We start from the raw sequence: 25,191 nt of genomic DNA, 5'->3' as shown, positions 1-25,191 counted from the left end.
GCCCTGCCAGCAGTCCAGAAAACTCTCCCAGTGCTACTCTCTGGACCTGGTCCTGTAGTTAGGAATGGAACCACTGTAACACAATGTCTCCCGTTCCTATTCCACAAAGCCAGTCAAGGGGGATACCATGAACAACAGCACTGAAAACCGCAGAGAGATCGAGTAGCAGGAGAAAACTTGTACAGTACTCTATTTGCCCTGCTCTCAGTAAAGGTCATCATCTGTAAAAGAAACAAAAACAAAAAACGAAAAAACACCTATTGCTGTTATTAGTGCAGCCGATATTTTGTTAGGAATGAGACATGTATATTGATTTTGAAATCCAAAGCTGCCATTATTATTATTATTATTTTTATTATTATTATTATTATTATCAGCAGCAGCAGCAACTGTACAGTTTAGGATCTCATTTACACTTCTGCATTTCCCCCCTTAAAATGAACAAGTCCTCTATCTGCAGTAATGTACAGGCTTTTACCAGATGTGACGTGATTTACACTTATTCATTGTAATACAAGAGAAAATTTAAAATTAAACAAAAATTTAGTGAAATTTCATTCAAATCCCAAAAGGATCATATGAGAGTATACAATACTACGACTGACTGAACACTATCCGATTTTCATGTTGAGTGTTATGAAAGAATGACTGAGTGACTAATGACACACAGGGGCGTTGTTACAGGGGGTCCAAGCTCTGGCTCTTTTGAACCAGGCCTCAGATCTCCTACCCCTTTCTCTCCTTTTAAACTTACGTGGTGTTTTATTTTGTTTTTTTAAACTTTGCTTATATGGTGACTGAGCATACAGCAAAGTGCAATGCTGGTAGGATGCCAGTCACCCACTATCTTAATTTGTCTAGAGGCACCTGTGCATCTAAACAGGCATGTGCCTATTTATGTCATGGACCTGTGTCCCAGAATCCTTGAAGGACGCAACAGTGCTCCTGATGACACAACACCCGCGCCAGTGGCTGGGGAAAATGTGCAATGCTTTTGGTGTTTTTTGCAGCTTTTGCTACTTAAAGAAGTAAATAAATTCCGTTCTTTGAAAGATCTTCACTCCTTCCAATGCTGCATCACAGATCTCATCTCTGTGTTTTGTCTTTTAAAGTGGTGAACAGCAATTCACCCGGAAGCCTAGCTCTGACCCCTATTTTGTAACAGCAGGATGTATGATTACTCCTGCAGGATTTATGGCAATGTGAGCATATAGCTGAAGGAAGAAATGTGCCGTATTAATCATTTGGTAAGCTCCTAGGTAACGGTTTGTTAGCAGCATGTAGTTTGGCATCATTTGAAACTTCTGCACTGTGACATTAAAAATTTCACAAGTATTCAGCAGCACAGTGGGAGAGGAGATGTTGTGTTACACATGTTTCACTGTTCTCTCTCTGCATCCAAAATACTTAGCCACTGATAGTTTCTGTTATCAGTGATCCACATATCAAGAACTGATTAAATGCTCATATAGATTGAACTGATATTTTTCTAAATATTACACTCACTATAAGGCTCAGAGTGTTTTATAATAATACACGATGGTGTTGGAGTTAAGAATTCAAAGACTAATTCTCTCCTTATTGTTCAGTGGTATGCTGTCACGTCTCTAGCAGTTACTACATGCTGGTGGGATCTGACATGGTGGGGAAGTAGTTATTACTTCTTCCTGATTTTTAAAAAGCTTTTTGTTACATTAGTGATTCTTCTACTTTGCATGCAATCTTCAGAAGTCATCGGTTCCAGATTCTTTAGAGGAGATGTACTCAACGTGGCTTGGAACCAGCCCAGTCAGTCCCAGTCGATCATTTCTACCTTCTAAAAGCAGAACGGCCAGGGATATAAAAATTATGGCTGGGTTTTGTATTTATCAACACTGATGCTGTTTGGTGAAATCGACTCATACTTTATGTAGGCTGATGAACGCATGAAACTACTTTTTTACTTTTAACCTATGATTTATTCCATAGTTTTAGATTATCTTTTCCCTTTCAGTTTTTTAAAAATATTTTTTTAAACTATTTTTCTTTCCTAGGCCCTCAGCACATACAAACTGGCCTCAGCAGAACAGAATTCTGTTTGTAGGGCTCTGGGCTGCTGAATGCTTGATTTGGATGCTCTGGCACATAGTCAGAGTGCCAGCAGTTTGTTCTGAGTTGGCCTAGAAGGGGAAGAAGGTTACACCTTGCTATCTACACACACAGTAAACATGATTATACCCCAAAGCAAATTAATGTTAAACCATCTCAAATATTTCTAGTTAAAAGAGTTAATTTCAAGGTATAATGCAGACAACTTTTTTTAATTGAAAAAAATGTTTTCCAATTAGGACAGTGACTGATTTAGCAGTATATTGCCCAAATGCAGACAACATTAATTTGTGATAACATAAATTCTTTTACCTTTTAAAGACAGTTCCAAAAAGGCATGAATATGTAACACTCAGTAGTCTGGTTTGGATGTAATGCTAAAGTATGATGTGCTAGGTGCATGTGTGCAAACATGCACACACATAATCTGCTTGATCTGCTGATACAACAGCAGAATAAATAAACCATTCATGCAATAATCCACCATACAATAATAAAACACCAGATCAAAAGTAAATGAAGGTGTTTAAGATAACACAGCAAGTTTTGTTAACATTCACATCAGGTAGTCTCTTAATAGTATTTTGAAACTTCGATAATATTTTGAATCGTTGCTAACGTTCAGCAGCACAACCCAAATATAATACAATGTATGATTTAAAATCATCAGGAATTTTTAATGACAACTTTGGGAACTTTAAAAAAATCAATTCTGTATATTATAAATGGTTCATAAACAATACAAAGTAATAATTAAATATGGAAACTAATAGGGACTCTCCAAATGAGTTTTAAGAAATAATTTAAAATTCTGTTACTTAACGTAAAGTCGACAATAACATTCACAATTAAACAGCTTAATTCTCATAAGCTGTTGTTTTTAAAAATATGATTTTCTTCTTCTTCACTTCTCACTTCCCTCTCTTGAGTGCTTCCAACAAAAACTCCCATTCTATAATATCGAAGGCCTTTTCTGCATATACAAAGGGTAATTTTACTTGTTCAGTTTTAATAAAATATTTTTTATAATATTATTAATGCCTGTTGATCCAGCAACACAGCTTTTCTGTTATGCCATTCAGCCGTTTTTAAGGAAATTGCAGTGTTGGCTGAGTAGCAAATACTCAGGTCTGCTTTTCTAATAGGAATTTCTAGAAGGGGAAGACATACTGTCATCTTTTTGCTCCTCCATCTTAAGTCTCTGATCCTCTGCTTCTGAGCACAAGGAGTCAAAAGGATTCTGAACTGGAGTTGCAGATTTCTCAAGGCCAGGATTGTCTTTCCTTGGCAAAAGATATTGGCCCAATCTGCTTTGTTTGTTGTTTGGATACACCAGATTATCATCATTATAAAAAACTAATGGGTCTTATAAGTCGCCCATCTCCACTGTTGTAACGAGCAATTGCAGTTAATGGGGGGGGGGGCTGTAAAAAAATTAAACTAATGCAAATGAAAAGGAAAATATTTTAATTGCATATGCCCAAACTAAAAACTCTTATCACTGCCAACTTGAATTAGCATCACCCTTACACGTTTGTTGTTCACTAGTAATCTTTCTGCCCTCTATTGCATATTTATCAATTACATCCTTAATCTTATCCGCTACTTCCTCCTGCATTTGGACCTGTTTCTGCATATCTTGAATTATTTTATCATTGCTTTTGAATAATTTTCTTGAAGTATCTGGAATTCTCTGTGCCCTGCTTTAATTTTTCCTCTGTTAACCTCATTAGTTTCTTTTCTCTTAACAATTCCTTTCCTTCATATATTTTTAATTCATTAGAAAAAATGTCCTTCATATCCTCTGTTTGTTACATGCCTACTTGCCTCCTCCTATCCAAGTTTTTCTCTTTTAATATTTCCCATTGCAAGCTCCTTCTCTCCATGCACTTTACATAACACTATTAATTCAAATCTTGAATTCATCCCTCTCTATAAGCAAATGATCCAATTCCTGAATCAAAGTTCAATAATTATTTAATTTGTTCTTTAGGCAATTAATTTTTTAACTTACAAACGTATTATAAAAAACTGATTAGCCTATTACTCTTATTAAGTTAGGGCACTAGCTGCTGTCTCGAAAGGGGAAAGGCACACCACAGGGAGTTAATTACAATATCAGGAAAGAAAAAAAGGGGGTAATATGAATACGAATAGGCTTCTAATACAATATAATTTTCCAAATTGCACAGGTTCTTTAATCATCATCATTAAACCTTTTATTGGCATCACATACAAACATCCAAAACAAATCAATACAGAATTACCACTTCCCCTGTGGCACTAGGTTCTTTAATGAGAAGAAGTCTTGAACTCTGCCCAGATGGATTTGACCCAAAGCTTACACTCTTTTTGACAGTCTTTCCTTTGTGATCGTACAGGTGTCGATTAACTTAATCTCAGGTGCAAGAATATAATAACATGGCTAGAGCAGTTACCACAGTTGGTTCCTTAGAAGCAAGTTCAGGCCGCCAAGAACATACAGAAACTTCCTTAAGGCTGAATGATTCTCTCCACTGATCTACATTAGTGAAGCTTCCTTTTTTGTACTTTCCTTTGATCCTTTCTCTGAGAACTGTGCAATCACCAAGGTGGGGCACTGCCTCAGCATCTGCTGGGAAGATACACACTCCCAATCTCATCCCAGCCCTTAAAGGAAGTAGAGACAGTCTATCCCTTCACTGCAAGAGGTCTGATGAGGTGGCAGCTGAATAGCAACCCTTGCCCACACTTCCTTCACTATCCACCAACAAGGACCCTTCCCTTCCCTGCCTCTTCCCAGTCCTTCAGTTCCTTAAAGGGACTAGACTAGACTAGACTAGGCTGTCCATCCCATTCCTGTAGGAGGTCTGGTGAAGCAGCAGCTGAAGAGCAACCACAATCTTCTCATCCACCAGGGATCTATTTGTAGGACAGCACTAAAATGCACACACATACATCATGTTTAAATTTATTTTTACACTTTCTCAACACCTGTTGTTCTGTGGTTTGTTCGTTGTGGTCTGCTCATTATACTGTTTTCTTATTGCGGACAAAAATAATATATTTCATTTAATGCACAGTTCCTTTTTTAAAACGGTGCAAGCACTTTAATGTTGCAGGTTATTTTGGGCACTTCCTGCATATTTCAAGTTGGTTAAGTGCAGTAATAAAGATCAGAAAGTGAAGCTCCTCAGCATGTTACTAACAAATATAACTGATTCAGTGATATGTATCTACTAGGTTTATAAGCAGTGCTTTTCTTCTAGAGAAAAGGGTGCCAGTAGCCACCATGAAGTTGTTGCAGTAAGTGCCACACATTTAACCAGTGCTTTCTTCTAGGGAAAAAAGAGCTGCCATACAGCATACCCTTGAGTACCCCGAGAAAAAGCACTGTTTATAAGTACTGCAAATGTGTCCATACAGGTTAATATACATATATGCACACATGTTCATAAGCATGCAGGACTCTTTATCATATGCCATTGTACTCAGGCTCATTTAGAAAAGTATGCTAGCTTCCCTCATGAATGTCCTGATAAAATTAACATGGGATCTCCTTTCCCCCCTCCACTCCCAATCATCATCCAAGCTTGTGGTTCCTTTCCATCCTTTTAGCTAAGAGGTTTCTTTGTGAGCTAGGCCATTTGTCCATCATTGTTTGAGGTCCAAACATTGGCAAAATACCCTGTCACTGATCCAGAGTGTTGTGAATGGTAGCCCCCCCCCCCGCCGACAATTGGTGGAGGTTCCTAGAAATATTCCTGAGAGGATTATTTAACCTTTCAATTTAGGGGGCACAAAGCCTTGCTGATTAATGAACTTTCTGATGGATGCTGATAAGCGGCTCTGTTTCTTTATTTCCTCTAAAAGTGATTCCTCCTTCTGCCCCATATTACTGTAATCTTAAACATAAAATGTGGCAAATAGATTAAAAAAAAAACAGCACTGAAGAGTTTATCTGGTTGGCAAACTGAAGGAGCTAAATTAAAATTGGTAATGAAAGCAGTGGCTGAGCCCTGCGTATGGTTTTTAAAATGTGCTCTGTATTTTGAAGAGACTTATTCTCTAGCTTGCCTAGTAATGACTCTGCTTTTGGTGCACAGTCCGGGGCTGGCTTCTGTTATCCCCCCCAAAAATGAGTTGTGTTATCTGGATGACTGCAGACACATATGCATCCCCCTTTCTCACTGCATGGGCAGACAAGGTCGATAGCATTACAAGGTATTTGTGGCAGTGCTTGTTTCAGTTTTCAGAGCTGCCAGTTTCCAGCCAGATTTGAATTACAAAAGAAGAAGCTGGCATGAAAATTGAAAGGGTTTATCGGCTAGTCTGAAGCCTCATAGCACATTGCTTATTTATGCAGTCCATTTGCACCAGGAAATATAAAAAAAAGAAATACATTTTTAAAATAAGGCCATAAAGACCCAGATATGTTTAAGATGGCAAATAAAATATAGATACCTATAATATCTTCCCAGGAAACGATTTCACTTAATGTTGCACATTACTTTAGAGGAGCATTTATGTTGCTGTCATAAATTTGTGTGTTTATGTCACTGTACAGGTAGTCTCTGGGGATTAAGCAGGAAGCTTCTGCTAACTTACTTTAAAATTAAAATAGAGGAAAGATAGGTCTGGAGCTTGAGAGCTCCATAGGAAATGGTTGGGAGTTTTATGCACCACCCTATTTAAATAATGCTTTTCATTCCATGTAAAATTAGCTATGGACCAGTGAGTATGTGGCACGATCTTTGGGGAAAATTAGGATGCTTTTTAAGCCATGAAGATTTTGGAGCGTTTAGAAGTTGGCTTGCATTTCTCAGTCGTGTGTTTGTGTTTGTTTTTCTCAGTCGTGTGTGTGTGTGTGTGTGTGTGTGTGTGTGATATTGCGAATCAATATTTGAGAGTGCTACATATATGTAAGTTTCAAAAGATTATGTTCACAGTGGCTTTTTCTCTGTAGATTTTAACATTTTCCCATAGTAGTAGCTGCTATAATTTGCATCTATTTACAATTCATTATGTAATGTCTATTCTGTAGAAGCTATTGTGTCATACCACTTGTACTATGTATTGAACAACTTACATGTCATTTTTTCTGGCCATTTGCAAGTTCTAGCCCAATTAAAAAGCCTGCCATTTAAACAAAACCTAATATCATACTCCACTCTATGACAGTATTCAGGTGCATTTAAGCATTTCCCATAAGAGCCCTTTACTTCTGTGATTTGGTCATAGCTACATAGAACCATTCCCAGCTTTAATCTTCAGATCAAAGTTCACAACCAGAATACAATCTATGAAGGAAAAATGTAAACCTTTCTGGAGAATAATTTTGGGTTTTGTTGTGTTTACTTAGAGTAAAATAAAAAAAGTTTAATTTAAATACGTCAAACATCAAGTCTGTTAACATTTTAAGTACTTTTACCTTAAAGTCAAAATGTTGACGTTCACAATTCTATAAATTAGTAGTGTGTGCTGCTCTTTTTCATGAATTTTCAAAAGGATTGTTATTTTGTAGCATGTGTGACTTAATGATGCAATCACTCAATAGGACTAAAAAAGAATAAGAGAAAAACATCCAAAGGAGCTGTTCCGGTCTGTTGTGTACATAATACATGTTTCAAAAATCTGCCTAATTAAGGAATTACCCAGTGGAGTGGGAATCTATTGGGTGCGTGACATGATTCAAACCCCCACCCGACCAAAGAAAGTACACAATTATGACATTAAATTATATCTGGTATTGGCAGTTTTTAAACTGGAAAAATGACCCATATAGTATGTCTCCTAAAAAGGATGAAATAGTTCATCATCTATTCTTAATGGAGTGTTATTTGAGATAAAATAATTTGCTTGTTTCTACTTTCCATGATATGGTGCACCTACCATTAACATGTATGGGTCACAGATTTGTCCTTCATATAAGAGGCAGACCGTTTTAACTATTAGAAAGTTGCTTCTTAAACCTTGCATCATCTTAATTGTTATATGATGGTTATGCACATTTCAGGTTCATTTACGTGTGCCATGTATCAGCAGGGCTCGTAACCACAAGCTCCATTCTGCAGAATTTCTGCTCGCTGTTAATTGCTTGCACCTGACATCAGCTACTAAGATATTGCTTGATACTTAGCCATACCTTAGGTGCTCTACATATAATGTATATCGGGTGCATCGCTAGTTACATTACCATAATAGTGTGTGTGGAGTGTCTTTGATGATTCAGAGGCACCTTTGCTTGCTTCAGCTTGTCTCAACCAATCTTTTTCTCCTTATCAAGTCAATGAAAGCTATTCTTGAACCAATCAGCTCTGCAAACCAGTCCTCAAGAACTAGACCTATAGTCTAGTTTAAAAGGTCGTGGAGCTTTTCACTCCACTGGGGAGATGAATGGAGCAACTGCTTCAAGATGAATACTTTATATCAGTTTCAAGGGTAAATTATGTAGTTTCCACTGAAGGTTCAATTATCAGGATGGAAGGGAAAATAGCTGGCACCTTTGGACACCTTTAAAAAATTGTACTTGGTGACTGGCACCCAATTTGCTGCATATATTAGGAAGCAGGTTTGTCCTCCTATTTGGTGTCTAGGAAATGTTGATTAAATTTTTTTTTTAAAAGAGTTTTGCAGCCCTGTCCAATAATCTTTGAAATGGTGGGGAAAGTTATAACTTGGGACTCCTGGTTCCAGTGACTATAGCTATCCAGTTCTTTTACAGCTTCTCCCCTCTTTCCCATTCCAGTTCCATCTTTTACAGCAACTTCACCACCATACATTCGCCTGGCCAATGCATAGCCACTGCTTCTTCTTTCTCTCTGCCTATCACACTCAGATTGGAGAAATGGAATGGAGAAAGTGCATGAGTCTATATTGTAGTGTGGCGTCATTTCATTCAGGCTGTGTGGTCTGTCCCGATTAATCTTCTGGAGAAAGGAGAGGGCTTACACATGACAGTCACTGCCTCCTGCTCAGAGCCCTTCTGAGCAAATTCTCTTTCAGCTGAGGGCCATTTGGTTAGCATATAATGCTTAGGATTTTCCTAAATGAAAGGTTGCAGTCTCCCCGTGTGCTGTCTACTGCCTCCTGCAAATCTTTAAACATGATAGCAATGCCAGGGAAGGAGCTCACAAAAAGGTGCTGCTACTGTAACGTTTTAAGGATTCTCGGGAGAAAATACCTTATAAATGAAGTGAACGCAAGGAGTTGTGGCTGGTGGAATACACGGTTTTAGATAGAGAAATCTGCTACCGGTATATTTTGGAAAGTTGTTTGCTGTGAATCTGGACACTTCTTAAGATACTGCAACCAAATTTTACATGATGGTTCCTGAGGTCAGGGAGCATGCTTGCCTATGTCTAGATAAAATTGGACATCATTTTGAATCAAGATTGCAGACTGAGTCTTTCAGAATTCCACTGATTTTAACACCTAATTTTAAAACTGCACTGATTTGGGAGTTTCTTAGATTTCCCAAACAATGCCAGACATGAAGCTGCTAGCTGACTATAATCCCAAAGCTATGGCTATGTTACATGCTACTTCACTCCAATCTTGTGTGCCATCTTAGCTGGTCATCTGCATCTTCCTGGGCCTGACAGGTTTGTCTTCTTAAAAACATTTCTGTGATAGGGAAGAGCAAGTTTACTTTGGGATGAAGGTTCTCGTACTGAAGATAGTGCCAGAGTATTTTGTATATTGGAAGTGAGAGTGAGAAGTAAAAAATGTCTGGTCTGATTTGAAATGGAAATTTATGAGGAATGATTGAGGGAGTTGGATATGTTTAGCCTGGAGAAGAGAAGACTGAGAGGTGATAGGATAGCCATCTTCAAATATCCGTAGGACTGTCACATGGAAGATGGAGTAAGATTTTTTTTATGGTTCTTCGGGGGGTAGGACCCAAACCAGTGGATTCAAACTTTTCCTGTTTTTTTGTTTAACTGTTAGTCATTACAAGTCATGCTCAGCTTCTTGTCTGAAGGAAATTCTGGCTCTGCCTGTGGCAGTGGGAGTTTTACCCCGAAGTGAACTACTTTCCCCTCTCCAACAAAAAGGAAACTTCATAAAGTTTTCTGTTCCTGGAAATTTTTTTGGATTCATGTAATGAATTTCTGAAATTTTCCAAAACATAATCTAGAGAGGAGAAATAATAACCCACAGGCCTCACCTTTGAAACCAGGGAGATGGGACAAGAAAGAAGCCCAAGTAGGAAAGGAAGTTTGAGCAGTTCTGTATGTAGGTGACATTCACTATGTCCCACTTGTGAGATTTCTGTCCACATTACAGGAGAATAGCTGCAGTGGAGAAATGTTTTCTTTTGAAAACAGGTACTTAACCTCATATCTTAACACTACATAGATTTCAAGATTGTTCCAGTAAAGGATGGTGTAGTTCAGATGCATATTTGTTGGATAAGATAAGCAAAAATTCATAGCAAAAATTCTGATGCAAACAAAGCCCAGGTTTGGGCTTATGGACTGTATCCAATAATATAGCATTAAGTAAGCCTCCCATCAGTACAAGGATTCCCTGTTGCGCAACAGGGCTTCCCTCTGCATGACCCTTAAATCTGTTCTGAGGGTTCCACCAACTGTCCACAGCAGATTTGGAGAGGGCACAGGGCAGGAGAGAGGGGAGTCACATAGCACAAGTGGAAATGCTTTCACTGACATTTTTATGTAGAGCAGAGATGAGGAACTGGATCTGGTATATGGATAAGATTATTATCTCCCTGCCCTTAACATTTCCACCACCTGACTCACAGTGATGCCAGGTGACCTTTTTATACCAGCAGAATAATAGCTGGTATAAACTGATTAATGTCACAAGACTGTAACCTCAGAATCAGGAGATCTTGGAAGATTAGTAAGCAATTGCAGCTTTTTGTGTTTTTATTCTTTTTTCACAGTCTTCCCATTAAACATTTCTCTGCTGCATAAGATTGGACTTTATGAGATTTGGGTATTATTATTATTATTATTATTATTATTATTATTATTAAATTTATATACCGCCCTATACCCGGAGGTCTCAGGGTGGTTCGCAGAATAAAATCAAAATATAAAACCACATAATACTTAATCAAAATAAAAACAAGCCATTACACCCCCCCCCAAAAAAAACCACAATTTTAAAAGGACATAGGATGTCAATCAAATCAACCAAAGGCCTGGTTAAAAAGGAATGTTTTTGCCTGACGCCTGAAGGTGTAATAATGAAGGCCCCCGGCAAACTTCCCTGGGGAGAGCATTCCACAGATGAGGAGCCACCGCAGAGAAGGCTCGTTCTCGTGTTGCCACTCTTCGGACCTCTCGAGGAGGAGGCACACAAAGGAGGTCCTCAGAAGATGATCTCAGGGTCCGGGTAGATTCATATGGAAAGAGGCAGTCCTTGAGCTTTTGCGGTCCTGAGCCATTTAAGGCTTTATAGGTCAAAACCAGCACTTTGAATTGGGCCCGGAAACTAATTGGTAGCTAGTGCAGTCAGACCAGGATTGGTGTAATACAGTCAAACTGTCTTGCTCCAGTGAGCAACCTGGCCACTGAATTCTGCACTAGCTGAAGTTTCTGAACCGTCTTCAGAGGCAGCGTATAATTCATTGCAGTAATCTAACCTTGAGGTTACCAGAGCATAGACAACAGTAGTAAGGCTATTCCTGTCCAGATAGGGGTGCAGCTGAGCCACCAGCTGAAGCTGATAGAAGGCTCTCCGCGCCACTGAGACCACCTGAGCCTCCAGCAACAGCAAAGGTTCCAGGAGTACCCCCAAGCTACAAACCTGCTCCTTCAGAGGAAATGTAACCCCATCAAGAGCAGGCAATCTCCCACCTACCCGGTCTAGGGAACCACCCACTAACAATGTCTCAGTCTTATCTGGATTGAGTTTCAGTTTGTTGGCTCTCATCCAGTCCATTACCCAGGCAGGACACTGGTCCAGCACTTCCACTGCCTCACTTGCAGATGTAAAGGAGAAATAGAGCTGAGTGTTTTCTCAAAAACAAGTTGCAAACTTGGTGGATCAGGGGAATGCCCTGGATGTAGTGTATCTTGAGTTCAGTAAGGCCATTATATTCTTGTGGAGAAGGTGGGAAAATGTGGACTGTCTTCATGTGTCCTGTGGATGATTTTGCGTCTCTCCCCACATCCTGGCAGTAGTACACCTGTCCCTCCTCATACCAACCTGCTTTCTGAATTCCAGATAATTTCAAAAACAGTTTGCAGTGTGACACAGGAGGCCATGGTTAAGTGGGAAAAAGTCAAAAGTGCAATCCAGGTCATTGGAGTCTTGGATCTCACTAAAGGAGCTTTTTGGATTCTGGCCAAAAGTGTTGTTCAAATCTCATACTGCATGGTCAGCTGTGGGAATATTGTAGTGTGCTTTCACAGAGTGCTGTGGGAGCACTTAAAGCTGCAGCTAAGTGGGTATGTACCTGAACAGAAATCTGGATAGGAGACTGTTTGGGAGTGACTCATAAGAGCAGGGTGTAAATATAATAAATAATTTTTAGCATCATTCTTGAGCATATTTCTCCCAAGTCACATTTGAATGAAAAGAAATTAGTGTTCATTTCATGTCATGCTGTTTTTTTTCTTGTGTACGTGTGTAGTTGGAAGATAGAACAGGGGGAAAATGTGAATAGGCAATTCCTTTTAATTAGTGAAATTTAAGTCAGATGCATATCTTAGGAAGTAATGAGCTTCATAAAAGCAAGACCTCATTGGATCAAAGTCAGTTTAAGATAAGGGCATCTCAAGGTCACAGAAAGAGCTGCCCAGCAGTTCCATTTGCATAAAAAATTACTGTCAGAAATAGGCGGTGGAGGAAGCCCTGGCATTTTGATCTCTTGGCCTTTGTCATGGAGATTCCTTGCAGAGAAGGGAGGAAGGCCAGTGTCCCAGATAATGATTAACTGTTTTAATGGCATTCATTCATTCATTCACTCATTCCGCACTAACTACTCATGCAGAAAAAAGGGTTATGTAAAATGACATTAGAAGAAAATCATTTGTAATCGTTGCATCGGGGCTGCACTTTGAGGAGACATTAGGAGTAAATCCGTGGCGTGGTAGGCTTATGCTTTATCTTCTGATATTTACTGAGTTTACTGGTGCATGAAAAGCTTTCAGCAAGAATAGCAGATGGGATGGACCTTTCATAGGTAATGCTATCTACTGGGTTATTACTTCTATATATTGATAGTGAAGTAATCTTCAAGATATCACCCTACAAAATATAGATTATTTAAATGTTTGTAACAAAAAATCCTATAACACAGAGCAGCTACTATCATGAATACTTCATTTTGTACCTATTGGATCAGAGGCCTTAAATGCTTTTTAAAATATGAAATAATGAGAATATAGTGAGCTTGACAACATATTGGGTTTCTTTTCTTTCTTTCCCCCCTCTCCTTTGCCTTTTGGACAGCTGTAGGGAGATATGCATAGTTAATCTGAATAGCAAGTATTCAATTTAATTTGTCTCCTTAAATCTGACCTTTTCTATTACATAAACAAAAGGAGGTGCCCTGCAGACATCTTTTGATGTCGCATGAACACACATTCTTCATGCATCCAAAACTCCTTAAGGATTTTTGCAAGATTTATAGAACAGAAAAGCAGGCTCCCATTGTTTCTACTTCCAGTTGCTGATGTACAGTCATGTCCCAATGGAAAAAAAATGTTGCTATACTTTCTATATGTTGGGGAGCAAGATAATATTGGTTGGAAGTATTTCCGATCATTATTACCAATTTACTAAAATAAGCAGCTCTGGAACAGAAACATTGATAAGCAGCATTTTTTAAAAAATCTGTCTGCTATTTGCACTCAATAGAACATAGAATCATAAAACTGTAGATGTACCACAAGTCTACAGAGGTAGGTTTATTTACCCTTTTTATATTCCACACGATTATTTTAAGAGTTTCTAAGAGAATTTTTTTGGGGGGGCACCTATATATCATGCTGATGATTAGGTTCGGTGATGTATGTTTATTTCATAAAATAGAAGACAGATGATTTTTCTTTTCAGTAGGTTAATATTGTGTTACCCCACGCATTATTTTAAGAAATCAGAAGTTGCCTTCCACAAGAATAGCCAATGTAGTCCCCTCTAGATGTTGATGCATTCTAACTCCCATTATCCCTGACCATTGACCAGGCTGGCTGGACCTGATGAGAGTTGGAGTCCAATAACATCTGGATGGCCTCACATCGGTTACTCCTGTCTTATCCCAAGTTCAGCACATGGTCTTTCTAGTATTGTGTACCTTCACTACAAGGTTTTTCCAGGTCGTCAGAAGTAGTTCTTTCTCACCCTTGAATCTAAGGACCTTTTCATCAGAGACAGCTAGTGCAAGCAGATAACTCTGAAAAGGTTATGGATCTAGCTGTAAGTTTGCTAAACACACATTTATAAAGATACTTAGGTCACAGTTTTACACAGCTTACCTGGGAATAAGCCCCACTGAACTCAACAAGACTTGTTTCCAAGTAGACAATTTAAAGATTGTGCTGTTAAAAAAATGCATCAAGACAGATCTTAAGAACTTCATGCACTTTTAGCAGAATTTACACCTAAGCTAAGACCCCATGAACACAATTAGTCCAGCTTCCAGATAAATGTGTATGTAAATGCAGCCTTAGCTGATAAATAAGGTCAGTTCAAAATCTAGAATTGGGTGACATCTCTAACTGTACTGTTATTGATTAGGTTGTAGGTGTGTATTGCTAAATTGCTACCTCTCTCGCCCTGATCTGGCCACAGTGATCCATGCGACGGTCACCTCCAGACTTGACTATTGTAACTCGCTCTACGCGGGGCTGCCCCTAAAGCTGACCCAGAAACTCCAGCGGGTGCAGAATGCCGCGGCGAGGCTCCTTACCGGGTCTTTGCCGCGGGACCACATTCATCCAGTGCTTTACCAGCTGCACTGGCTCCCGGTGGAGTACAGGATCAGGTTTAAGGTGCTGGTTTTGACCTTTAAAGCCCTATGCGGTTTGGGACCCTCGTATTTAAGGGACCGCCTCTCCTGGTATGTCCCATGTAGGACCTTAAGGTCCTCAAGTGATAATCTTTTGGAGGTCCCAAGCAACAAAGACGTTAGGTTGGCCTCAACTAGGGCCAGGGCCTTCTCAATATTGGCCCCGACTTGGTGGAACAGCCTATCACGGGAGACCAGGGCCCTGCGGGATTTGGCATCTTTCCGCAGGGCCTGCAAGACGGAGCTGTTCCACCTGGCCTTTGGGTTGGTTTCTGTTTAATATTTATGCTTCATCTTTTATTGGTGGGTTATTTTGAAATTGAGACCTGCAGTTTTGATTGAATTTTGAATTTGTGTTTTAATCTGTTGTTTTGAATTGATCGTTTTTGTGTTTTTTGTTGTGATTTTGGTTGATGTTGGCCGCCCTGAGCCCGGTTCTCTGGCTGGGAAGGGCGGGGTATAAATAAAATTATTATTATTATTATTATTATAATAATAATTATAATTATTTTAATTAGTTGTATTTGGGATCTTGCTATGTGTAATTCTTGCTATTTTTTCTGTTGCAGACCAGGCCGGGACCACTGAAGCATGCTGAAACACAAGTTGAGCATTCTGCTTCTGTGTACTGTTACAACTGTGCAGAGAAAGGCCATTATGGATATGTAAGTCCTAGCAGGGTCTAACTTTGCTTCTGATTATTCTGCTAAGAAGAAAGCATTGATCACATACCCCTACTCAGTAGTTTGGAGACTTCAGCCACTTGCAGAACCCAGCTTTACGCACTTGGCGGCCAGCTAGTTGCAATTGCACAAATGTAATGCACATAAGGTGGAAAGCTCAAAAGCGCTTTCTGCGCTGGGTTTTCCTGCTGCAGAAAGAACTTTTAAGTTCTCCGTCTTGCTTACTGGGTTCTGGGAAGCTCTTGTGTGGACTCTGGGAGGCTCCCACGAGAATTTCCAATACCTCACAAGGCCCACCGGCTTCAGAAAAGTAGGGATAGTCACCAGGAGTGGTTCTGGAGTTGTTCTGACTATATGCAATTTTGGCTTTATGCGCAATCCCCTGGAACATGACTCCTGTGCAAGTTATGAGTCTACTTACTGTATTTTATAAATAACACCTGATCTTACCCACAGGTACCGGTAAATGTGATCAACTCTGGAGAGAAAGGCATTTATTTCACTTCCCCTCCCCCTGTTACTTCTGAGGATGGGAGAAGTTGAGAACATAGTGAGGTTGCAGCAAATGTATGTGCAGTGACACCAGAATAGTTGTGCATGTCCAAAATTTGCTAAACCACAGTTTAGTATGATGTGCAAACAGCCTGTTGCTGGGAGGAATAAGTGGGGGTGACCTTGCATGGATAGAGTTGGCCATCTAGGGTGGGTGGACAAAGCTGTGGTGGAGCTATGAGCACTGTCATGCTTGGGAGCACCAGCAAACCCTGATCAGAAGAGGGAAATAAGGTGGAAAGTGAAAAAGATTTCTCATTTTATCTCTGTTGCCGTTAGCATAATCACATCTGCCTAACCTGTCCAAGCACCACATTCTCTGGAGGTTAAGCAGCACCAGTAGCTGATTGCACAAATGCCTCCACAGGTTTCCTGCACTTTCCCATAATTTGCAGGGGTGCTGCATGTTGTCTCAATTGCATCCCCCATCTCCCACAATGACTCATGGCTCATGGGCGAGATATGTCTGATGCCCATATTGGCCTGTTGGGTCCAGGCAACTTAACCTGATGCTGCAGCCTTGCTCATCTCACAGGTGAACTGGGAAGAAGTGAGTTCCCCATTTTCTGTGGTTGATCCTGGGGTGGTGCCTGCCCAGAGGGAATTCCTCAAGTTCACGCCCTGGTTTAAAGGGTTTATTTCCACAGATATCAAGGAACCTGTCAGTATTGCCCTGCAACCCCTCAGTGGCAGGTCTTCTGCCAAACGATTGCATAAGGAGCAAGAAAAACTTAAGTCCCAGGGGCAGGCTCTGTAGCCTGTGCACCCTGAGCCTTCATCCTAATATCTGGCTACAGGTGCTCTGTTTTTTCCCCCTTCGGTTCCCGCCAACCTACACATTTTTTTCACTAGCCTCCTATAATGCTTGGCAAGCTGAGTGAATGTTTTCCAATGTGATAAAATTGGTTTCTGGCTTCCTGCTTTAATGGCTGAGGATATGTCCCTTTTCCCCCAGTCTATCAGCTGGTGCGAGGAATTTTAATCAAGGTTTGGGGAGGTTGTGTTCATCACTCAGGACTGCGGCAAATAAAGTCAAGATCCACTACAGATGGCACAGTACCCTTCCCCCTTTTTTCCAGCCCTGAAATGCCAGGATTTTAGGTCAAGGAGCGGAGCTATGGATTTGTGTAATGTAATCGCTCATGTGGGATGGCAGGTGGTGGTTATCTGGAAATCCAGTGTGTTCTTCTTGTGTTGATGGGATACACGTTCCTTCAGACCTTTGTCAACTTTGAGGTTATCTGTCAGTTCCCTCTCCCCCTACTCAAACCATAAGGGGAGAGGTGTTCGGCGGGGAATTCTAATGAGTTTCCTATCTGTTTCTGTAGAAAGGCTCAACATTTTCTCCTTAGAACAGAGATCTGAGCAATCTGGGCAGAGAATAGGAGTGTTCCTATTTGAAAAGCAACTAGAGGGTTAAAGGGACAAGCCAGAGACAGTTGTTGAGAAGAACTAACATTTCTGGAACATTTCAAAGATATGCTCAGAAACGGCAAGACTATAAATTGAAAGAGCCACCCCAACATTTCCTAAATTGCAAAAGGCCTCTTTTAGCAATTCAGAGTTTGTGCCCACTGCTGCTAAGCTAAAGAAAGAGGATTTGTAGATGTGCCTTGCATTCACATTCCAAGCTGTCAGTCAGATAGAACGCTTCTCAGGTGTGTTGGTAACAGGCTGAGCTTTCCGTCCTCTGTGTGTTGGCTGTGGTGCTAAGGAGCATCCCCCAGAGTATTTAACAGTACAAAGTGTGTGGCAGCTTCCCTGAAAGAGAGAGATCTGAGAAAGTGTGTGTCATACACTATTGAGATGGTTGTTCAATGCAGTGATTTATTATTTTTTAAAAAGAAAAGAAAAAAAGCAGGAGTTCTTGCTTCTGGAGGCTTGTGCTTTTTTCACCCACTAGGGCTTTACTGTCAACGTATTGAGGGGCACAAAGGCCATCTGTCTGTGGCATAAGTTTTAGACTTCGTGCAACATCTCCAAGAAGACACTGGGAGAGGGGGGAGCGTGTTCCACAGCCATCAGAGATTAGCCATGCTTCTTCACGTAGCCTTATCTGAAAGTATTCAGGGGAGAAGGGGTCTTGGAAAACATGTGGTACAAACAGATGGAAAGTCACTGGCAATTCTTTCTTTTCAGAAACACTCAGCTGTAAATTCCCTACCAACTTTTTTTTAAGTTCTCAAATGTTTGAAACATGGTTTTCACTAAAAAAAACAAAAACAAAAACCTGCTACATCTTTCATTCCACATGCCCTTTGCTTATTGATGGTGACCTATCAGGGAGAAGCATAGAGTATTCAGCATGAAGAGGGAGATGTATTCATCCAACCTGGTCTGCATGTTCTTCTTCCTCCAACCCCAGACATTTGAAACACCTGGCCCTTCAAGCCAATTAAGTGTGTGTGACCTGGTGTATGCCCTTCAGCAGCAGCAAGATGATGTAGCCTGTGCTCTCAGGAGTGATGGGAGGCACTCCACGTGCCTCAGTTCTCTCAAAATTCCCAGTTGCCTTTCTCTGCAAGAAGCTAGAGTACAGATGGTTGGCCTCAGACTTCCAAGTAGCTATGGCTGCAGGCTATTTCTTCAAGGATTCCAGAATTTTTTCTGGCTCCCATCAGTCTCTTGGGGCAGACCACTGAATTTGGTTCTCAACCCTTGCGGTACTTACAGGTAGTTTTGAAGTCAAACGACCTCAGGCTCAGGTATCAGCTCTCCTGTCTGTCAATTGTTTTATAATACAGTGGTACCTTGGAACGTGAATGTAATCTGTTCTGGAAGACTGTTCAACTTCTGAAACAGTTAGAGTTCCGAGGCGCGGCGTCTGATTGCCCAGCAGCTAGATTTTTACACAGCAGAAGCCGCATCGGACATTTGTATTCCGAGGAACGTGGAAAATTGGAGCACTTACTTTGGGGTTTTCAGCGTTCAGGAGCCGAAACATTTGAGAATGGAGCCGTTCGAGTTCCAAGGTACCACTGTGGTTTGTTTTTAATGTGAACTGTTTGTGTGTTTTTTGATATCAGAATGTCAGGATATTTTAAAAAAATCTTACTGTCCAAGTTCACCTCCTCCAAATTATGCACCAAATATTACCCTTACAGTTAGTTGGTGATGATACTCAAACAGAAACATAAAAATGTATTTCTCTTGTAGACTAGCCACCTCTGGTTTCACATAAGGATATTACCGTAGCTAAAGTCAGTTATCAACCATCTCTTCACCCCCAAGTCAGCAAAACCAACTGATACTGGTTCATTTGGCTTGTTTTCCTGGATAGGATTTGAATTACTGAATCTAGCAGAAAGAAAAAATGTGCCTAAAAGTTGCCATTAAAATATTACTTGCAGGAATGTTCAGAGAGGCGGATGTTTGGAGGGACATTTCCTACTTCCCCCTTCATCTATTACTATGATAGCAAATACGATATCAAGAGGCGTGGTCAGAGAGTAAAGAAAAAAGTGCAAGGTATGATATAATTTTATTGAGCTTTCTAAGTCCACATTTTTGTTTTGTTCCTCTTTAACCTTGGCTGCTGTTAGGTTTGCTGCTTCTTGACTTAATCTGGATAATTTAAAGGAGTAGAAGTTGAGATATTTCAGAACTAGGATGAAAGAACCAGTATTTACCTTCTCTGATCGTATGGCTCTAGACAGACCTGCCTGAAATTCTGGCTTCAGAGTACATAAACAAAGAGGGGAAATACTTTACAGTTATGGGATGATTTACTGAGCACTCAAGCCACATTTGACCTTTAATTTACTGAGAAATTGTGGTTCTCTTTTAGCTTCATTCAACCAGTGCTCAAATTTGTGGCTTTTTATTACCAAAACACTGGAATGCAGAGTTGGCATTTTGATAAAAGGTTAATCATGTTATTTGAAACCTGTCCATAACTTCCAACTACTTTACTGGGCGATATTGGCAACTGTTGCCATTACATTTCCTATTTCAGGTTGAACATATAGCTCTAACAAGTTATAAAGCTTGGGGGACTTAAGATCAGTATGAACTCACTGATACATGTCTGTAAAAGATTTTTAACATTGCTCATAGTTTCTGGCTGCAGCTGACCTAAAAAATGGATGAGTATCCATATTTCATCAAACTGCTTAATTACTTTGCATGCAGGGTGCCTTTCAAATTATAAACAGTAATAGGAGTGTGTGTGTGTGTGTGTGTGTGTGTGTGTGAATCCTTTGACCTCTTAAGTATCATCAAATGTCTTGGTTTTTACAGAACTTCAGGATGCAGGCCTTGTGCCAAAGGCTCTGAAGAGACCACGCATAGACAATGGCCAGAAACTGCACGGCCATAAGAAAAAGAAGAAAACATTAAAGGACCATGACAAGAGAGGAGATAAGCATCATAAAAAGCTGAAGAAAATGTCCCAGGCCAACATACTCAAAGGAAGGAAGGATAAGAAGGTGGTCCAGAGTAAGTCTAACATGGAAGAGGACTTTCCCAGAGGTGGTAACAGGGATGCTCTTAAAAAGAGCAGGAAAACCAGGGCACATGGCACGTTTGGCCTCCCAGCAAATGGAGGCAAAGCAGAAATCCTTCATGTTTCTTTGGAGACAGCAAAAAAGAGGAAGAAGAAGAAGAAGTGGAGAAACTACACAAGTGGTAGCTCTCCCAGGGATGAGAGTTTATTCCTGATAAAACAGAGGAAGAAGAAATCAAAACAGAAACCCAATTTGTGACAGAAGCGGGAGTGGATGTGGGGTTGGGGGCTCAGCTTGAGACAGCTTTCCCACCATGACGCACCCACACCCCGTTCCGATGTGGAACATAAAACCATCCATAAGTGCAGGCTGGGATACAAAAAAACCAAAAACAAAACCCAGTGAGTTTGCCTGTGCCATTTCATTTGGTTTGTGACAAAAATGTATACAAGATTATACATTGTACGTGTTTTCTACAACTTCTGTATTTGAATTGGACATGGGGGGTGCAAGGGGTTGTGCTACAGAGTCAAAGCAAAATGAGGATTGGTCCACTGTGTTGCATACAGTCTTTTCTCTCTTTTTTAAAAAATAAATCCCACTGTTTGTTAGAGCACTTCTCTTTAGCACGTGATTTATTTGCATGCAGGTTTTAGAGAGGAACTTCACAGAGGGCATGGATATTGAACAGTTTGCAGAGCGCATGGATACTGAACAAATTGACTTAAAGCTGCTTCACATGTTTGACAGAAATGGGAACAGAATTGCATTACATAAGACCTGACAACAGGAGTCACTTTGTGCTGTTTCTGTTGGTGCTTCTATAGGATGTGTGAAACGGGTCTAGGAAACAGGATTGGAGACTGAAGAGAGTTCTCATCTACATCCTAATTTATTTTTATCCCAGAGTTGATCCATGATGTCACCTTCTTGTGCATTCTTCTGCCTTGAGGAATATGCTGAAGTGTCTTTAACTTGTCATAGATGCATCACCACAAGTTGGACTGGCAAGTGGTTGTAAGAGCTAGTCTTTTATGTAGGAAGGCTTCAGTTCTGAAATCTCAACCTCTCAGGTGCTCTCCTGCTGAATTTCAAGGGGCTTACTAGTAAGTGACTTCATGGTTGTCTCCTAATATATTTAACTTGCCAACAAGTTAAATTATTATTTTTTATTTTAAAAAACCCAATTTAAATAGTTAATTAAATCTTCATAGAGATAGCTGTTCAAGTTATAAAGATAATGATTGTGTAAGAAGTTTATTGACATTTATTCAGTTGCTTTAAAATTAGGTATTTTTGTACTTTAACTGAATTACAGTTAAAATTTTAAGGTAGGAATAAAATGCAGTATTCAAGCAGGAAAACAACAATTTTAGTGCCTTCCTTGTTTCTTTAAAATCACACTTATGCTATCTTAACATGAATACTGCCAACCCATGTTAACTCTAACTCAAGGATTTTGGGCTGTTTCACACACTACTTTTTCTGAGCCTAACATTAATCTCCATGTTGGTAAAGGTAGCCTTGGTACTATACAATAGCACTGAAACCTTATTGTCATGATAAACCACTTTTCTAGTAAGAGCTGTATCCAATTATATCCCTCCCTCCCCTGACAGAATGCTCTTTGATTCAGCAAAGGTTTCTGTGAGATGAAAGGGGGGGGGTGATTTTTCACTGAATTCTCTTTTCCTCTCCAGCCCCCTCCCTCAACCTCTGTTCACAGGGTTGGAGGAACCTTTAACAGTGTGGAAAGGGGCACAGTGGACTCTGAATGAGAGAGGAAGCTTTTGTAGGGATGGGGAACCCCAACTCTTCTGTCCCTCCCCCACCCCTTCCTGCTCATGGAAGCATCTGCTGAATGAAAGATCCATCAGTGGAGGGTGGGGCACAATTGCCTAAGCCTAAGCATTTAACATTAGCAGAATTCTGCTTGATCAGTCCAAAGGGCCATCTAGTCAAACATTCTGTTCTCAATATGGCTAGCCAGTTGGCTATGGGAGCCCATAAGTGAGGCATGATGGAAATACCTCTCTTCTGCTTAGTGACCCCAGCAACTGACACCCAGAAGCCTATAGCCTCTTATACTGGAGGTAGTACTGACTATTGGCCATTGATGGCCTTAGCCTCCATGAATTTGTTTAATCCTGTTTTCAGATCAACCAGATTGATGGCCATCACTACATTTTCCATAGTTCTAGCTATGTGCTTTGTAAAAAGTATTTCCTTTTGTCTGTCCTGAGTCTTCCAGCATTCATTGGATGACCGTGGCTTCAATTATAGGAGAGTGTTCCAAACTTCTTTCTTTCCAGTGTCTCAGCACCATGCATAATTTACACACCATTTTTTTCTAAACCAAAAAAGCTCCAAGCTTCATATCCTCATACAGGAATTTCTCCAGCAACTTGATCTTGTTGGTTGAAAATGAAAATAAATATAAACCCACTGCAATATAATCTTATTGGGCAAGTTCTGTTCTGGTGCCTAGACAATCTAATAGGATGGTCTACCCAGTCTGTGAGGTTGTAGAAATTGACATATAAATGTAATTGTGATTATGCAGAACACCATGTGTGCAAGTTACAGGAGTGAGGAGGCAGAGTCGAAAAAAAGCTTAACAACTTGGAGCCCATAAATAAGAGACAAATAGTGGAGCTATGTGACAACATATTGGCTGACTTGAAAAATTAGATGAGAAGCAACTTTCAGAACAGTAAAAAAGAACAAACATGTCAGTATATAGCAATAATCTAAGCAAGGTAGGATGATAAACCGCAACATTTAGGCAATATTTAAACTGTATGACCATCCTGCACAATTCTGTTCAATGATATGTCTGTCCTCTACATGTTTATTTTGGGTCAGTATAAATTACCAGTTCCTATTTTATCTCTTCAAAGCTATATGTCATCCCCATGTGTTTGGTTTTGTTTCTTTTTAAAGAACTCTTAGTCTTTATCCTGAAGTTGCCTGGGACTGAATAACATTCTTATCCCCGGAGAGGAAGATGTCTCAGGGTTGCAGTTGATGTGCATTGGCAAAGTATCACGAGGGACTCTCCATTGTAAGAATAAATAAGGGGCTTCTGTTTAACAAGAGGAGTTGGAAATGCAGGAATGATCTGGTTCTGCAGTGGTTTGGGTGGGGAATTGTTCCAGGTATGAACAAGTGGCAAGAATATACTTAGTTAATTATTTGCTGTGGGCTTCAGGTGGATAGGTCTGTAAGAGGAAAACATGCAGCAATTTCTGATGTCTGCTTATCTTCTGCTTGTAGCAGAATATGAATTCTGAGGAATTGAATTGACAAGGAGGCAAGAAATGCTAAGGAGTCGGAACACTTACTTTCAAAGCTGCAGAAGTTTAATACTACAATGCACATACAACAGAAATGACGAAGGCATCCTGTACCTGGCATTAACATTTCAGTATGATCAGGGTTGACGAAAAGCAAGGTAGAAAAAAATTTCCATGCCATAATGGTCTAAATTCCACATCAAGGAGAAGAAGCTGTCTTCTGCAAACTCTGTTGCTGATGAAAGTTCAGCATATTTTCATGATTCATCTAATTTTGTATAATTTGGTTTCCCAAACTTAACCCAGAAATGCAGAGTGGGAGAGAGTAAATGACATGCTCAAAGATGGTGAGATATGGCAGTCTGAAAAAAGGCCCTGCTGCACAGAAAAACAAACAAACTGTGATATGTCAAAATTATGCACATTGAAATCTGCATATTTTGGGTTATTTTACATAATTTATTTCGCATCAGATAGTGATGGGAGAAGGCAATAAATTGTTACTGAATTGTTAAGGCTAGGCTGACACTTTGGGCCACTTTAGATATAACAATCTTGGTTTAATATACCATAGTTTATTAAACTGAGAATGAATGCCATGCCTGTGCCTCTTTCACCTCCCTCCCTTTGACACTTCTATCATGGTTTGTTTAAGCCAGTCTCCTCTGACATCCAGACCAGGAAACTAGTTTAATCTCAGATTACTAATCAAGATACGAAGCCAGGCTCAGAAAGCTGGCTGCCAAAAGAAACTTTATGGAAAGCAAATGCAAGTTCCCCTTCCCAACAATGTTTGCATTGCAGCCCTGCCAGGTCCCAATAAGGAGCTGAAGATGCTTCTCCAGTCCCTTAGATAGGAAAGTGGTGGAGATGGCAGCTAATTGAAGGGGAAAGGGTGCAAGAAAGTCTATTGAAGAAGAAGCACCACTTCCTCTCATCTTCCTGTCATCTGGAAACAGTGCTTTGCTTCTTCCACAATCTGAGGTGATGGCATAACAACTACAGTTTCATACATGGAGCCATTTTCATGAATGTCCATCCTTTGTCTGCTTTATTCAGGATCAGTTCTCGGGTAGCACTGAACATCTACTGATCTTCCTTTGCATACCCTTCTCTCAAAGGCACATACACAATTTGCCACATATCATCCACTTGTGAGG

At 40.1% G+C, this 25,191-nt stretch overlaps 1 protein-coding gene across 2 annotated transcripts in view; it reads left to right on the top strand.

The window, feature by feature from the left end:
- The window catches only part of ZCCHC7 (zinc finger CCHC-type containing 7), a 123,633-nt gene extending 102,517 nt beyond the window's left edge, over positions 1 to 21,116 (top strand). For both annotated transcript variants that reach the window (XM_033173034.1, XM_033173035.1), the window contains exons 7-9: positions 15,625 to 15,720; positions 19,641 to 19,758; positions 20,530 to 21,116. In XM_033173034.1, the coding sequence (XP_033028925.1) occupies positions 15,625 to 15,720; positions 19,641 to 19,758; positions 20,530 to 20,993 (678 nt within the window). In that variant the 3' untranslated portion in view covers positions 20,994 to 21,116. The remainder of the gene's footprint in view (positions 1 to 15,624; positions 15,721 to 19,640; positions 19,759 to 20,529) is intronic.
- Positions 21,117 to 25,191: the final 4,075 nt, after the last annotated feature.

The sequence above is a fragment of the Lacerta agilis genome, chromosome 16, assembly GCF_009819535.1.
Source record: "Lacerta agilis isolate rLacAgi1 chromosome 16, rLacAgi1.pri, whole genome shotgun sequence".
Lineage (NCBI taxonomy): Eukaryota > Metazoa > Chordata > Lepidosauria > Squamata > Lacertidae > Lacerta > Lacerta agilis.
This window is presented reverse-complemented; position numbering and strand designations above follow the sequence as displayed.